This window comes from Vigna unguiculata, chromosome 1 (assembly GCF_037176805.1).
Source record: "Vigna unguiculata cultivar grain cowpea cultivar isolate G323 ecotype 2 chromosome 1, ASM3717680v1, whole genome shotgun sequence".
In the NCBI taxonomy this organism is placed as follows: domain Eukaryota; kingdom Viridiplantae; phylum Streptophyta; class Magnoliopsida; order Fabales; family Fabaceae; genus Vigna; species Vigna unguiculata.
Window position 1 is genome coordinate 30,793,976 of NC_140792.1, and position 15,239 is coordinate 30,809,214.

General features: G+C 32.6%; 1 protein-coding gene and 1 pseudogene across 4 annotated transcripts; both read right to left on the bottom strand.

The window, feature by feature from the left end:
* Window positions 1–4,613: 4,613 nt before the first annotated feature.
* LOC146888861 (secreted RxLR effector protein 161 pseudogene) lies at window positions 4,614–4,931 on the bottom strand (annotated as a pseudogene).
* A 2,954-nt stretch (window positions 4,932–7,885) lies between these two features.
* LOC114181949 (Protein kinase superfamily protein) lies at window positions 7,886–13,370 on the bottom strand. Of its 4 annotated transcripts, none has more exons than XM_028068639.2 (3): window positions 13,040–13,370; window positions 12,036–12,162; window positions 7,886–10,492 (listed from the first exon to the last, which is right to left on the bottom strand). In XM_028068639.2, exons 2-3 carry the CDS (start codon window positions 12,070–12,072, stop codon window positions 8,409–8,411), a joined length of 2,121 nt encoding a protein of 706 aa, XP_027924440.2. In that variant the 5' UTR covers window positions 12,073–12,162; window positions 13,040–13,370; the 3' UTR covers window positions 7,886–8,408. The 4 variants fall into 4 exon arrangements, with proteins under 4 accessions (XP_027924440.2, XP_027924457.2, XP_027924466.2 ...); XM_028068656.2 differs by lacking the exon at window positions 12,036–12,162 and adding an exon at window positions 12,417–12,506; XM_028068665.2 differs by lacking the exon at window positions 12,036–12,162 and adding an exon at window positions 12,333–12,506 and having other exon boundaries at window positions 13,040–13,368.
* Between the last annotated feature and the right edge of the window lie 1,869 nt (window positions 13,371–15,239).

A 15,239-nucleotide genomic window follows, 5' to 3' on the forward strand; every position in this document is an offset into this window, starting at 1 on the left:
GTGTCAAACTGTGTAAACAATTCAAATACTATCATGAAATAAATATATTTGAAATATAAATTAAACTTAACAAAATTTGGTTAAAAAGACTAAATTCACATATTTTTAAATATAAAAAACTAAATTGATCAAAATTTTTGAAAAGTAACTAATTCCAAATTTTAACCCTTTAAAGAAATTACACTACCTAGAAATTCTGCTTTAGTTACACTATCCTCCACACCCAATTAACAAAGTGTATTCCTCTAATAATTTTGAAGCATGGCACGTGACTTTTAAATAACCTTTTAATCTATATTGTACTAAAAATAGGAGGAGCTTCTGGTAATATAGTTTTTGCCTCAACAAATGCATAGGTATTTTAGATTGGTAGTGGAGATTTGTTGCACCAATTCGAAGAGAAAAATAGTAAAGTTTTTGTGGGTTCATTTGGGGGATTGGGTATGTGATGTATTTCTTCTTGCTAATGGGTTTCTCGAAAGTAACATTTTTCATTCACGATTTAGGATTGAGATTTCCTTTCATGGCTTTTTGAATGGTGGTGGTGTGTTGGTTCACCAATTTTAAGGCAAAAAATCATTGAGCAACAGTGATTAACAATGATTTCTATTCTAATCCTGGGGTAAGTGTTTATTTGGTTTTATTTATTTTTAATATATGTTTAATTAAGATTCGAGTGTTTGTAATTGAGTTTTTATTATATACATTTTTTTGTTTGTTTGAGGTTTTTTTTAATTGAATTTTATTTTTTAAAATTGGAACTGATAGCCATTTTATTTTGTTTAATTGTCTCTACATATTATTTTCAATAAATATTATATAGGTAGTTTTTTTGTAGTTAACATAATAGATTATTTTTATTGTTAAGGGTACAAATTATGAAAAGGAACCGACCAAAACGAAACGTAATAATCATGAAGAAGAGTTATGCATCTCTATCCATGGCCACGTATCAGGTCATGCAAAAGACCATTTTTATTTTCGGATAAACTTGATCTTTGTCTCGTTGTTTCAGTTTACCATATTCCAATCATATAAGTCATATGTTATGTTAACCACAAAACTAAGTCATTTTATATTAACACAAATAACATGTGAAAATAACTAAGCAAGACGATAAGATAAGATAATAATAATCATGTAATCTATTTAACAGAAAAAGCGAACTGTAGATATTAAAGTGAAAAAATATAATATTGTTTTAGTACACCAAAAAAATTGAGAATATATCAATATGAGAGACTTAAACTTAATTAATTAACTAAATTTTTAATTTAATTTATTTTCACTTTCCTTCATTTTTCTAATTAGGGGTGTATGGTTGTGGTGATGGTACTTTGTATAGGTAACATGTTTAGTAAAATGTCTAAATAAAAAATAATTGTCGTCTTCAAGTCTTAGTCAAAGTGTTGTTAAGATCATATGTTAATGTTGTGTTTGGATTAGGACGTGGATTTGAGAGAATGAATTTGTGTTGATAATTTGAGTTGATTTGTAGTTAAAGATGAAGTTGTTTGAATTAAGAGAAAGATGATATAATTTGAGTAGATATGAATGAAAAGTTTATGAAAATTTGTGTATGATGTGATTGATAAAATTTAATAAATTATAATTTTTAATAAAATAAATTGTATGATTACTATTTTTACCCTTCAATGTAAATAAAAAAATGATATTAAAATAAAATTAAAAATGTTATTTAAAATTAAAAAGATATAAATTATTGATATTAACATTAATAACTTAAAATAAATTATTATTATTCTCAATGATAACTTAAAATAATTTATAATATACACTATTTAATTTATATCTCCACATTTATTTAATTTTATTTTATTTTATATAATTAATTCATTTATAAAAGATATTTATTTCAACAATAATATTAATTATTATTATATAATACTAATTATTATAATAATTAAAATTATATATATATATATATATATATATATATATATATATTTATAAAATAAAATATAATTATCAATATCCATATAATTAATATATATTTATTATACATATTTTATTATATGCATACACTAGCTAACTTTCGTTGGGACTAAGAGAGCTAAGGCCCCCAATTTTTTTATATTTATATATTTTAATATATAATTTTAAATATTTATTTTCAAAAAAATAATATTTATAATATTATATATATATATATATATATATATAATATAATATTTTAGTAAATTTGTTTCCTTTAAGTTGTTTATATTTATTTTTTAATTTTATATTTTAAATATTTTTGAAATAAAAATAATTATTTTATTAATATTATCTTGGTTAAATTACCCTTTTGGTCCATTTATTTGTCATGAAAAATTTCATTTTGGTCCTCACGTTTTTTGTTGTCTCAATTTGGTCATCATTTTCTTAAAAATGACTTAATTTGGTCCTCACCGTTAACTTTGACCAAACGGTGTTAAAGTCAACACCCCGTGTCAATTTCTGGTTTTTTTAAATTTTTTTAATTTTTTTAATTTTTTTTAATTTTTTTTTTCTTTTCGACACGTGTCACTTCACAGTTGTGCCACGTGTCAAAGTGACTCAATTTGGTTCCTATATTTGTTTTTAGTTTCAATTTAGTCCCATTTTTTGTAAAAATGAAGCAATATTGTCCTTCCTCAAATTGACACTAAATTTACTTTTTTATAAATTTTATAGTGATATTCTTACTAAAATTAACGTTTTTATTAAATATTTCTATAAATATTTTAAATTAGCTTTAAATTCTACACAAAACATTAGACTTTGATTTTGTTTTGAACTTGAAATTTAGTTCCTAAATTTATGTGTGCTAAATTGAAACTAAAAACAAATATAGGGACAAAATTGAGTCACTTTGACATGTAGCATAACGGTGAAATGACACGTGTCAAAAATAAAAAAAAATAAAAAAATATTAAAAAAATTCAAAAAAACCATAAATTGACACGTGGCATTGACTTTAACACCGTCTGGTCAAAGTTAATGGTGAGGACCAAATTGAGTCATTTTTAAGAAAATGAGGACCAAATTGAGACAACGAAAAACGTGAGGACCAAAATGAAATTTCATGACAAATAGAGGGACCAAAAGGGTATTTTAACCTATTATCTTTTAAATAATTATTTGTATAATTTAACTTTTTTATTTGATTATTTTTTTTAAACTTAATTATGATAAATAAAAATTAATTATAGTAAAATTATAAAAATTATTTATATTTAATTTTATAATTATAATAATAACAATCATTATAATTTTATTATATTTTATTATCATGAAAAAAGTAAATACAATGTTTTTACTAGTTTATATAAAAATTTTGAAATTACTTTTTTGATTCTTATTTTCATTCAAAAATATCAAATTGGTTCTTTAGTTTTTTTTATGGTTTTGATTTTTGAAAAAATAATGCAATTTTGTCATTTTCGTTAAATTTCTTGAATTAGATTTTTCATCAAAATTGAAATTATGAATAAGGATGATTGTTTGATTTGTTGGTGTAATTGACATAATACTAGTATCAAATTTTGATAACAAATTTTTCTTCTGCTTCAAAATATTCAAGTATGAGTTAAAAATTGTGTTATGAAGGATCCATGGAAGCACGTAGTATGAGATGCTCCTGTTTTCTTTCTGATATGTATTAATGTAAGAGTGTTTTATGTTGTTACCCGAAAATTGACTAATGGGTATCAGCTTTATAACCTCTCAGCAGAGATCAGGGACCTCTCAAATAAGTATCTAATTATTCAAGCCCATCACATATGTTTACTAAACAATCAAACCCATTACGTATCGTTTATCAGAAACCCAAAATTATATATATTACCCATACAATAATAAATTATATGCAATATAATTAACATTAACAAATAACTTAACTTATTGATTAATGCTAATCCATAATAATAACAACATAGAGAATAATAATTTTATATAATAAAATTATATAAAATATAACATTCTCCCACTTGGATAACACTAATAAATTAATTAATTATATCAATTGCAACATAAGTACAAAATATCAATTAAGAAATATAAACATGAATCACAAAGATAATATCCGATAAGGATACTTACCATATGCTTAGATTTCTTAAATAATGGATAATATATAAAATAAAACAAACATAATAAATATGTGATCCCAAAATGGTTCATAAATTCTATATGTAGAAAGAGAAAAAGATGTAATGAAACTGATGTCATTGACAAATTTACATCTCATGAAAACCGTAATAATATAAAGTGTAAATCTCAGACTCCCACTAACCCAATACATCAAAAGACTTAACAACACCCATATGAGTTACATGATTTTGAAAAACTCTAACAAACAAGCCTTTAGTTAATGGGTTTGCTAACATATTTTCTGTAACAGTATGCTCAATCCGAGTTTGATAATCCAAAACTTTCTCTCTAACAAACAGAAATTTTATATCAAAATACTTTGAGCGAGTAAAACTTCTGTTGTTTTAAGATAAATGGACGGCAGCAGTGTTGTCACAATATATCACAAGTGGCTTAGAAATACTTTCAACAATTTGAAAGCCAGAAATCAAATTTTTAAGCCACACAGCTTGACAAGTAGCTTCATAACAAGCAACATACTATGCCTCCATAGTGGAAGTAGCTGTAAGAGTTTGTTTAATACTCTTCCAAGAAATGGCTCCTCCTGCCATCATAAAAATAGAGCCAGAAGTAGACTTTCGGTCGTCAAGGCAACCGGCAAAATCAAAATCAGAATACCCAATGACCTGAAGTTGATCAGACTTCTTAAAGGTCAACATATGATTCTTAGTTCCCTGCAAATATCTAGAGACCTTTTTAACAACTTTCCAATGATCTAAACCTGGATCACTCAAGTATCTTCCTAAAGCATTAACAGCAAAAGCAATATCGGGATGATTACAAACTTGAGCATACATTAAACTACCAACAGCAGAAGCATATGGACTTTTTTCATTTCAACTTTGTCATTATCATTTTGAGAACACTGAGATTTGGAGAGTTTGTCACCTTTTTGAACAGGTGCTGCACATGAGGAGCAAGAATGCATGTTAAACCGCTTGAGGACTTTATCAATGTATCCTCTTTGAGACAATCCAAGAATGCTACGTGACCTGTCACAGGAGATCTGAATGCCCAGAACAACAAAAGCATCACCAAGGTCCTTCATATCAAAGTGGCTATTTAACATAAATTTTGTCTCGGTCAAAAGTTCAACACTACTACTAGCAAGAAGAATATCATCAACATATAAGACAAGAATGATGAAATTGTTCCCATTTTTCTTCAAGTAAATGCATTGATATGAGGCATTTTCCTTAAAGCCAAAAGAAGTGACCACCTGATCAAATTTCAAATACCATTGCCTAGAAGCTTGTCTTAGTCCATAAATAGACTTCTTTAACTTGCAAACCAAATGCTCCTTAACTTTTTTAGCAAAGCCATCATGTTGAACCATATACACTTCTTCAAATAAATCTCCATTTAGAAAAGTTGTTTTGACATCCATTTGATGAAGCTCCAAATCAAAATGAGCTACTAAACCCATAACAACACGAAAAGCATCCTTAGTAGAGATTGGTGAGAAAGTCTCCTTATAATCAATGTCATCCCTCTGACTATAGCCTTTTGCTACAAGTCTGACTTTATATCTCTCAACTTTTCCATTTGGACTACACTTAGTCTTGAAGACCCATTTACACCCAACTGGTTTACAACCTAGTGGCAAATCCACAAGATCCCAAACATCATTATGGGCCATAGAAGCTAACCCATCATGCATAACATTTAACCAATCATCACCATGAGAACTAGAGATAGCCTCTTCAAAAGTAGTAGGATCATCAACATTATTTAGATCATATTCATGCACTTGAAAATACACAAGATAATCATCAAGTATAGAAGACCTGCATACTTTTTGAGATCTTCTCAAAGAAATTTCTTCAACAACATCATCATGAACTTGTTCATCTACTACAGGTGATGTGGCATCCACAAGATCTGGAACAAATTCATTTTGATCACGGACAACTGGAATCACATTATCTGCAGGAAGATAAATGGATGGCACGGGAATAACAACACGGTCTTCTCTAAGAGTGACTGGTCGTGGTGCATTGCTCCCACTATCCAAATCATCCTCAAAGAATACCACACGGTCAGACTCAATAACCCACATAGAGTGAGAAGGACAATAAAACCTACTACCACGAGAACCCACACAATAACCAATGAAGAACCCAATGATAGTCTTGAAATCAAGCTTTTTTAACTGAGGATTATAAGGCTTCACCTCCGCCTTACAGCCCCATACATGGAAATGTCTCAAACTTGGCTTCTTCCCATACATGAATTCATAAGGAGTCTTTGAAACAAACTTGCTAGGTACTTAATTAAGAATATACACAACATTCCTTAAAGCATCTCCCCAAAGGAAATCTGGTAAAGAGGAATGACTCAACATACATCTCACCATCTCTAAAAGAGTGTGATTCCTCCTTTCTGCAACTCCATTTTGCTTAGGAGTACCAGACATAGTATATTAAGCTTCAATACCACATTCATCAAGATATCTAGCGAAAGGTCCAGGATTTCTTTGAGTCTCATCATATCTGCCATAATACACTCCACCTTTGTCAAACCTTACACATTTTATTTTCTTTCCTGTTTTTAACTCAATAGTAACTTTGAAAAAGACTTAAAAGCATCTGAGGTACATTATTAATGTAAAACTCATCCGTCAAATGTGTCGCACTTATATCTTGTATTTGTCTATTTAAGCCATGAAAAACAATTTCTCAAAGGGTAATTAAGAGATTATGACATTGTCTCGGTCTTTTTCTTTTTTTTTTTTTTATGCTCAGTCAAAAGAAATTATCAATTAGAAGGGAACAGTGGAGTACTGAGAAAGCAAGCCATTTGAAACGAAGTCTTGTTTTCAAACTTCGTGGTATTATAATTTTCTCTTATTTCACTCTTCGAAAGCAGTCTTCTCCCCAAATAAACTTAGTGTTCATTCTTCAAAAGCATTAAAACAGTAGGTAGAGCGAAATGTACGTAGATGACTCCTCATCTTAGAATGTAAATATCTCACTAACAGATTTCCAAGTCTAATTGTAACTCACTCTTCACTCTGCTCCTTAATGAAGTATCCCTTTTCATTTAGTTTCTAAAATATATAACCACCAAGTTAAATACCGATGGCGATGGCGGAGGCTCAAGCAACTAATGGAAATTATGGAACACACGATCACCACACAAAAAGTTAAAAAGTTGTTGTGATTTTAAATAAGGTTAAGAAATGAATTCCAGACTTAACTTAATTCTATAAATTCAACTTGTAAGGTAAAACCATCATTTATATATTATAAAATTGTTTTATCTCTAGTCAACGTAGAATTTTCAACAAACAACGCTAGTGATTTTTACTCAAAGTCAAATTCCTATGCATTTACATGCACGAAGAAAAATAGAAACAAAGGTGTTAGTTTGTATGTTATTAATAAGTGATTCCCTTTTAAATTTCGTAAGTTAACTTCTCATAATGTAAACAACACTGAATTTCACCTACCAGACCTGAGGCATGAAACTTCAGCAGCCATAAAGGAATTTCATACGAATACTGAATGAAGATGGATGTAAGTAAGGTATGGATGTAAGTAAGGTAGCGCATCTGATATATAAATAGTTGTTTCTTTCAACAAGGTTCTACAATGATGTTCTCAGCCTATCCCACAATAAATGGACAATTTAGATGGTGATAAAAACAACTACAATATCCTTTTTCCTCATCAAGTTGAAGGCTTAAAGCACATATATGGAAATGGAAACAAATTAGAGACAGAAATTCAAAAGTGAAAAAGAAAACCAATGAACACAAGAAAAACAACACATTTACAGAATAGGTTTACATGTCATGTGCAGTTTGTACCGTTCAGAATGGCCAGAGGAGCCGAGTAACAGCACAAACATCAAGCATTCTAAAAAGACCTTTTTATCTTTACAAACGAATGATATTATCAATACAGATTGATTACTTCGATTAGAAACTCATTACCAGAAAAATGAAATGGAAAGAAAGCAGTTAAAGTCATGTTTTGGCACCTCAAAATGAAGGAATGATTATTCTTCATATACCCAAAGATGCCACCAATCAAGTCTCAATATTTATAGAAGATACAGCAGACCAACATGAGCAATCATGACATGCTCATTTCATGGAATGCACTAACCATTCTCCAAATCAATCGTTCTTGGTATATAAATGCATGAGCACCAGAGATCAAACCAATGACTTCCATGTTTTATTTACCACCCAAAAGTCCAAGCATTGCAATGAGAAACACGTTAAGACGAAGACTTTCCATTTCGGACATTGGACCCAGTTTGAAAGCCTAGCCTGTAGCATCAATTTCCTTTCCATGATCATCTTCATGAATATTTCGCCTCAACCTTCTCAGCCATATTTCATAATCGATGGGATAAGGTGTCCCACATAGACTATCAACATAATCAGCAAAAGCTTTCAGCACTGTGGAAATATCACCTAGCTTCTGTTGAATTAATCTCCTTGACCAAGATGTCTCTCTCCACAGTAGAGCTCCCTCTACGGAATCTAGATCTGGGAAAACTCCACCACATGAATAATAAAGCATATAAACTAGGCTTTCAGCATCTGAAGCAGAGCATAGCTTTCCTTCTTGAAGTGCATAAGTAGATGAGAAATGAAGATTCATAGCAGGACGATCTCTATCTTCAAGAATGGCATGACCCCATCCAATCAGAACAAAATAAGGGTGCCTCACGCCAGACTTTACACATATCACATTCTCCGGCCTGATATCTCCATGCCGAATTCCAGCAGAAGCAACAGCTGAAAGCGCTGATAAGCAATCGTGGCAACATCTGATAGCTTCCTCTGAACCAAATTGGCCACTGCGTACCATTTCAGCTACTGTTTCACCAACTGGACTGGTTACGAGAATAGGGGTCCCACACCACGGGTGGTCACAATTTCCACCAGAACTGGGTCGGCGACAATGACCTGGGTGTATGATCCTACCAGAGGCACTCAATTGAGGCAGATATTTGCTTGAAAGACCTTTCTGCTTCATTATTGTCAATACTTTGGTCTGCCTCTGAACTTGATACCATAGATTCATATCTTCCCATGCTGGTTCCAGCTGGGACGGATGAGAGCCCACATATAGGAACAGATTTTTTCCTGATTCTTCAACATGGGATGCAATGAAGTATGTCAATTCACCAGTGTTGATTACCTCTTTTATCTGAAAACCCTTTTGCCAATCTGAATCCTCCACCCATAATATGGTTCCTTCTGATATCATAGACTCCTTGGAATCAACTTTAACTGAATCATCCTCAACTTCAACAATTTCAGGGGAAACACTACGTTGTTGGTATCGAAATACACCATTTCCATTTACGCTGGTATCTCCGAACTGCCTCTCAACTCTTCTTGTTTGGAGACGTGAACTATGATCAGCAGCTAAATCCTCAACAGAGTGCTTGGGCATTCCGGCAAATTGCATTATACAGTGGAAGGTTGCAAATAGTACCTGTAGAGCGCCAATATCTCCCCAATTTGCATTTCCAAGTTTGTTCCAGATCCTATCAATTGGGGAAACAGAAATTCTAGAATGATTTTTTACCCATTCAGCAGCACATTCATAAACATTATTCAGGTCAAAATTGAGCTTATTTACATCTCCTTCAACCTTTACAACTCCCCCATATTGAGAATCAACTAGAAGAACAAACACTGTGCATGGATCTGGAAAGAAGCTCAGTCTACTTAAACTTCTTGCCAACAGCATTCGAAGAGCATAAAATAGAGCTTCTCCAAGAACTGATGGAGAAGGCTGACGATCACTGCCAACAGCATGGCCTCCAATATCAGGCCTTAGAAGTGCCAATTCAAGGACATGATCCCATTTTCCGTGAGGATGTCGAGAATTATTAAGCAATATACCAGTACCACAAAGACCTCCAAGCCTTCCATTTGCAATAGCCTGTTCAGCCTGATAAAACTTCATGTTGGAATTATACAGACAAGCCACAGAAAAAGGCATGGGCTCATCTTGACTCCAAAATGCCTCCCACAAGCCTTTTATACTTGCATGTAAAAAATCTTCAATCGCGAGATAAGCGGTTGCTTCTAAAGCATCAGATGTAGAAGCATGAACAGCATTGGGCATGCGTGTCAGCTGCTGAAATGAAATCCCTTCCAATGCATAATCAAATTTTTGAAGTTCAATCAACTCAAATGGAACATCAAATGCCTGCTGTTTCAATGCAGAGTCTTCTGTTACAGATCCAAACCAATCTACAAGTTTTGCAGTCAAGCTGCCACTGTCAACAAACTTATAGAAGAACTGCTGATTCCGAGGCCTACCCCCAGATGATACACTGGACCTCTTTGTCCCAGACCCTACTGATTCCTGGTCTGGGGATCTACCTGTAACAAATATCCAAGTTCATTAATATTACAATAACTATTGTTATCTTCTATATAAGGATGGAAAAATATGCATTCATTAGTTTAAGTTCAAAAGTCGGAAATAATTCTCACATGATTTAAAAATTCAGAGCTAAAAGGTAATGCACAAACTGACAGATTGACAGTAGAAATTCAACATATAAAAATGAAAAATATGGCATATTCACTTATGACTAGACGTGGAAGCCCACAACCACCGTATCATTTACTGAGGTGAGATCTAAGTGATCAAGCATGACCCATCCTTCCTCGAGAGATTCCTTCAGGAGGATTTCATTTTAATAGCTCAGAATTACTCTCGAAGAAAAAAGTTTGAGAGTTTTTTCTCCGGTAGGGGTGTAGTTTAAAACAATACTACTTACTTTTTGACAGGTCAGTTGACAAATAATACCCCTTTTACTAGTTTTAACATATCAGTTTATCTAATGTGAATTTCCTCTAAGAGGTTAAACCATGATTTTGTTCCACTCCAGCCGAAATACAATTACCTAAACCCCAACATAATAAGGAAGTTTTATAGCCTTTATTTTCAGTCGAATTAATGCATCCAAAATCATGGTCCTAGCTTTACTAGCAGTTATCCCAGTTTCTACCCCACCTAAAGTTGATCCATCATATGTTGCATAGGGTACACATTAGAGGACCATATTTTTGCTTTCTATATTTTCAAGAGTCTCACTGCTTCAAATGATCTACAAGCACAAGTAAAAGAACATAATAAAATCAGTTGCAGAAACAATCATTTTTTTTTTCTAGCTTAAGAAAATCACATTTCATTACAGATAGACACTCAAGCACCTATCAGCAGTATAAACATATTTTAAGTTGTCCTGTTAACTAGTGGATCCAAGATACAAGGCTGCAATTTGTTAGTCCCAAAGTAGATGCCTTCTTTCACATTAATGTCAAAAGGGTGATCTTAAAAATTCTCCTTCAACCTTGCTTACAGTTCAAAAGTTAGAAATCATAGGTACAGATGGTGTTCTGACATTTGGTGTAGGCAGATCTTTGCTAATGCTTAAGCCATTTCCGTAAAGATAAAGATAAGGAGAAATGGGGTAATTGTTGAAGATCTCCTTTTCTAGAAAAATTCTTTCAAAAAGTAAAAATTTCATTCTATCACCCCATTATTAATTAAGAATAAAAAATGACCATCCCAACTACCGCTTATAATAAAGGATAAGCATGAATGAAGTTGTTGCCTGTAAATCTATACGATACAACCACACATAAATGGTCAAGATTAAAAAAATGTACATTGACTTTTTTAAGTGATCATGTGACCGGAAACTATCTTTTAATCAAGACCATCAGCAGTGTTTGGTCTAAATTTATAGCCCTCATTTCCCACAATAAACAGAAATCCTCACTACATACATGGTCCTCCTCACCATTAAAAAGTTTTCACATCGCTCTATCTAGCTCAACTGGGACACAAAATTGATTCACATGCTTAATACAGCAAAATTCACTGCATTAACCAGTTTTGCACCCTGTTTACCTAATTCTTCAGTGTCAAGAAAAACAAAGTACTCCATTTATCCATTTCACTGCCGCTTCTATCTCAAACAAGCAGATCAAGGCAGGAACATGCTTGCACACATCTCACAATCTGTAACTATTACACCCTTGTCAAGGATAAAAAGCCATTCATTAGCAAATTCAAGCCATATATCACCCAAATGTCTTAGAAGCAAAAAAGGAAAAAAAAAAAACAAATGTCTTGCTCTATTAAATCATTGGACAACTAAAACCCTACTATACATATAAGAAGTAAAATTGTTGTTTTAAGTTAGACCATCAATGACCACAACTTGGACTTCCCCAAAAGCCTAATGCATCAACATAAGCTCAAAGTCTACAAGGCCTTTTTAGATGCGACCATTCATATCGAGTTACTGAAGAAGAAATGGGCCATATTCACAAAGTTTAAGCCTTTGAGAAGACCAACCCAACGTCACCATTGCTACAACTGCAGCAAACAAACAGAATCACCGAAAGCAAAAGTTCATTGAAACTAAAAAACTGCACGGAGCTACATCAAAAAGACCACAGAACCACAATTTGAAGTTAAGAAGAAATAAAAAGCTTAAATAGGTATAAATTCACAAAGGTTATCCAAAATTCATATAGATAGAAGCACAATCGCAAACCCCCAACCCCAAATTCCTAAACTTCCCCTTCGCTGAGTTGAATTGCATCATCACTTTCTCAAATTTGAGAACCTCCACACGCCCACAGAAGTTTCTATTCGAATAATTCACTCATACAATGCAACCACAGACACAATTCAAACACCCCCCACCCACCCACACCCACACAAACCCCAAAAAACCATAATAAAACAAAAACGAACAGAAAATAATGTGGGGTGAGCAGAGTCAGTCTCAGCAAAGAACAAAGGAATTGGAGTCAAAGTAGAGTCAGATGAGAGAGAAATTAGGGTTCAGAAAACCAAAAAGGAAGTAAAGAAGAAGAAGAAGAAGGAACGGTGTTGAACGATACCTTGCATTTTTCAGTGTTATAAGTGTGTAGAACAAAGCTTTCAGATCTTCCCCTCTCTCTCCTTTTTTTTTTCTCTAACTATAAATATAACTTTTTTTAATTTTCTCTTTGGGTTACGATGAGGTGCGTGGCTTAGCAGAGGAAGATGCAGATCGAACCGTGTTGGTGGCTGATCCACCAGGTCGTTGAATTGCTGATCCTTCTGCTTTTCACTTCAATTTGGGGAACCATGGCCAAAACACAAACTATGTTAATGCTTTGCTTTTGTTTTTGTCATTTTATTATTTGAGCTTTTCACTTTTTCAGTTCGTTCATGCGTGTGTTACTTTTGTGCTGTGTGAACTGTACAATATACACACAACACGGGCATCACCCATTGGTGGGTGCTTCTCATTTCATCATCATCACCATAATAAAAATAATAATAATAACAATAGTAATTTATTAAAGTACAAATAAATGCGTGTAATTGATAAATCATGATTATTAATTATCATTCCCTTTGTTGATAAACTATTCCCTTCTCTCTCTCTTTTTGAATTGAGGACGTAGGTGTTAGGGTCGCTGAATGACTCGTGTTTTTCTTTTCTTTTTCTGGGACGTTACGTTTAATAAAATGGGAATTAGTTTGTTTGGTGAAGGGAATGATGAAAGAGACGTTTTGTTCTTTGTTGTGAATTTTTTGGGAGTTAATTTTATGTTTAGGGTTGGAAAGGGTGAATGAGAAGGGTTGCTTTCTGGTGAAAGAATTGGACCCCTAAGTTAAAAAAAAGGAGTGGCCGGCCATTGGGAAGAAAAGAGATAGCTCTCAATTCTGATTTGTTTTGGTATATACTATGTAGGTCACTTTTGTTTACATAAAAATTTCATATTTATCATTCTTTTTCTTCTTTTCTTTTATTTATTTATTTATTTATTCTATATTTGATATAAATATGTGCATGGCTTTATTTGGTTTGGTATATATGATTTTTTTTTTTGTATAGTTGTATTTTTATAATTTAATTTTGGTATGATGTGTCAGTAAAGATTCATATCACTGATTTGGTAACATTTTATCTTGTATAAGCTTTGTATATAAGTTTGATATAAATTGAACCAATAAGTTGATACAAATATGCTTTAATATAGAAATCATTAGGAATTGAGAATAATAAAATAATTTTATATTGGTTGATTCTTAATTACTTGGTGACGGTAGTTTTTTACTTAGTAATTTAGATTTTATATTTAAACATTTTATTTGTTTTAGTTTTTGTATTTATTGTTTATTTAGAGTTTCATTATTTATTAAATAAAGTTAATGTAGTTATTTTTGTTAAGATAGCGAAAATGTTGTTTGGGAGGTGATCATGTATGTAACACCTCATTTATTTAATAAAGCTAAATAAAGGATATGTCACACAATATAATACAAGAAGCGAGGGTAAAAGAGTATAATGTCACTCCTACAGATATCTCAATTACTTAGAGGACGAATAAAAGAGATACACCACGATGTCGGGTACAAAGTAAAGTAAGAGAATGAAAATGACTTAAACAAATTTCCGGAGAAAATAATACATGGGCCTTAGCCCTAAATGAAGAGCCCAAAGGCAAAAGTCGACCCAAAGACTAAGCAGTGGAACCATCACCTCCATGTTGATCACGATTGTTCCTCGCAGCTGCTCAAATCAACAAGTTGATGATCATCGCAAAAGAGAGTACCACACAGCAGGACACACAACAAAAACAGAAGGGTAAGCTAGAGCCAAAAGTGGTTTTATCATGCAATCAGATATGCTTTCACAGTCAATTATACATACATCACTCAAGCATGTTACGACCTTCCAAAACAATACATTAAGACTCGACTCATCCGAATACATATAACATGGTCGGATTCAGCGGATGCTTGCACTTGTGGTGGATACCTCTGCTCACCCCCGAGCTATGTGTTACAAGTGTTACAATGAATCAATTTTCCCTCACCACAAGGTTAGTCCTTAATGAATTTCAGGCCTCCTGCTACTCTCACTATAGGAGTCAGTCCGCTCTAGGTAAGACTAATTGACTCCTTAAAGTGTCAGGATGCAACCTTACCTTGAATCCTTACCTAGTTATACAGATGGGGCACCACCATGGGCACCCACTAACAGGGGCCATGGGATTACGTCCCGATCATTGAAGCGCGACCCTAAAAATCTCACCTAGAGATCCC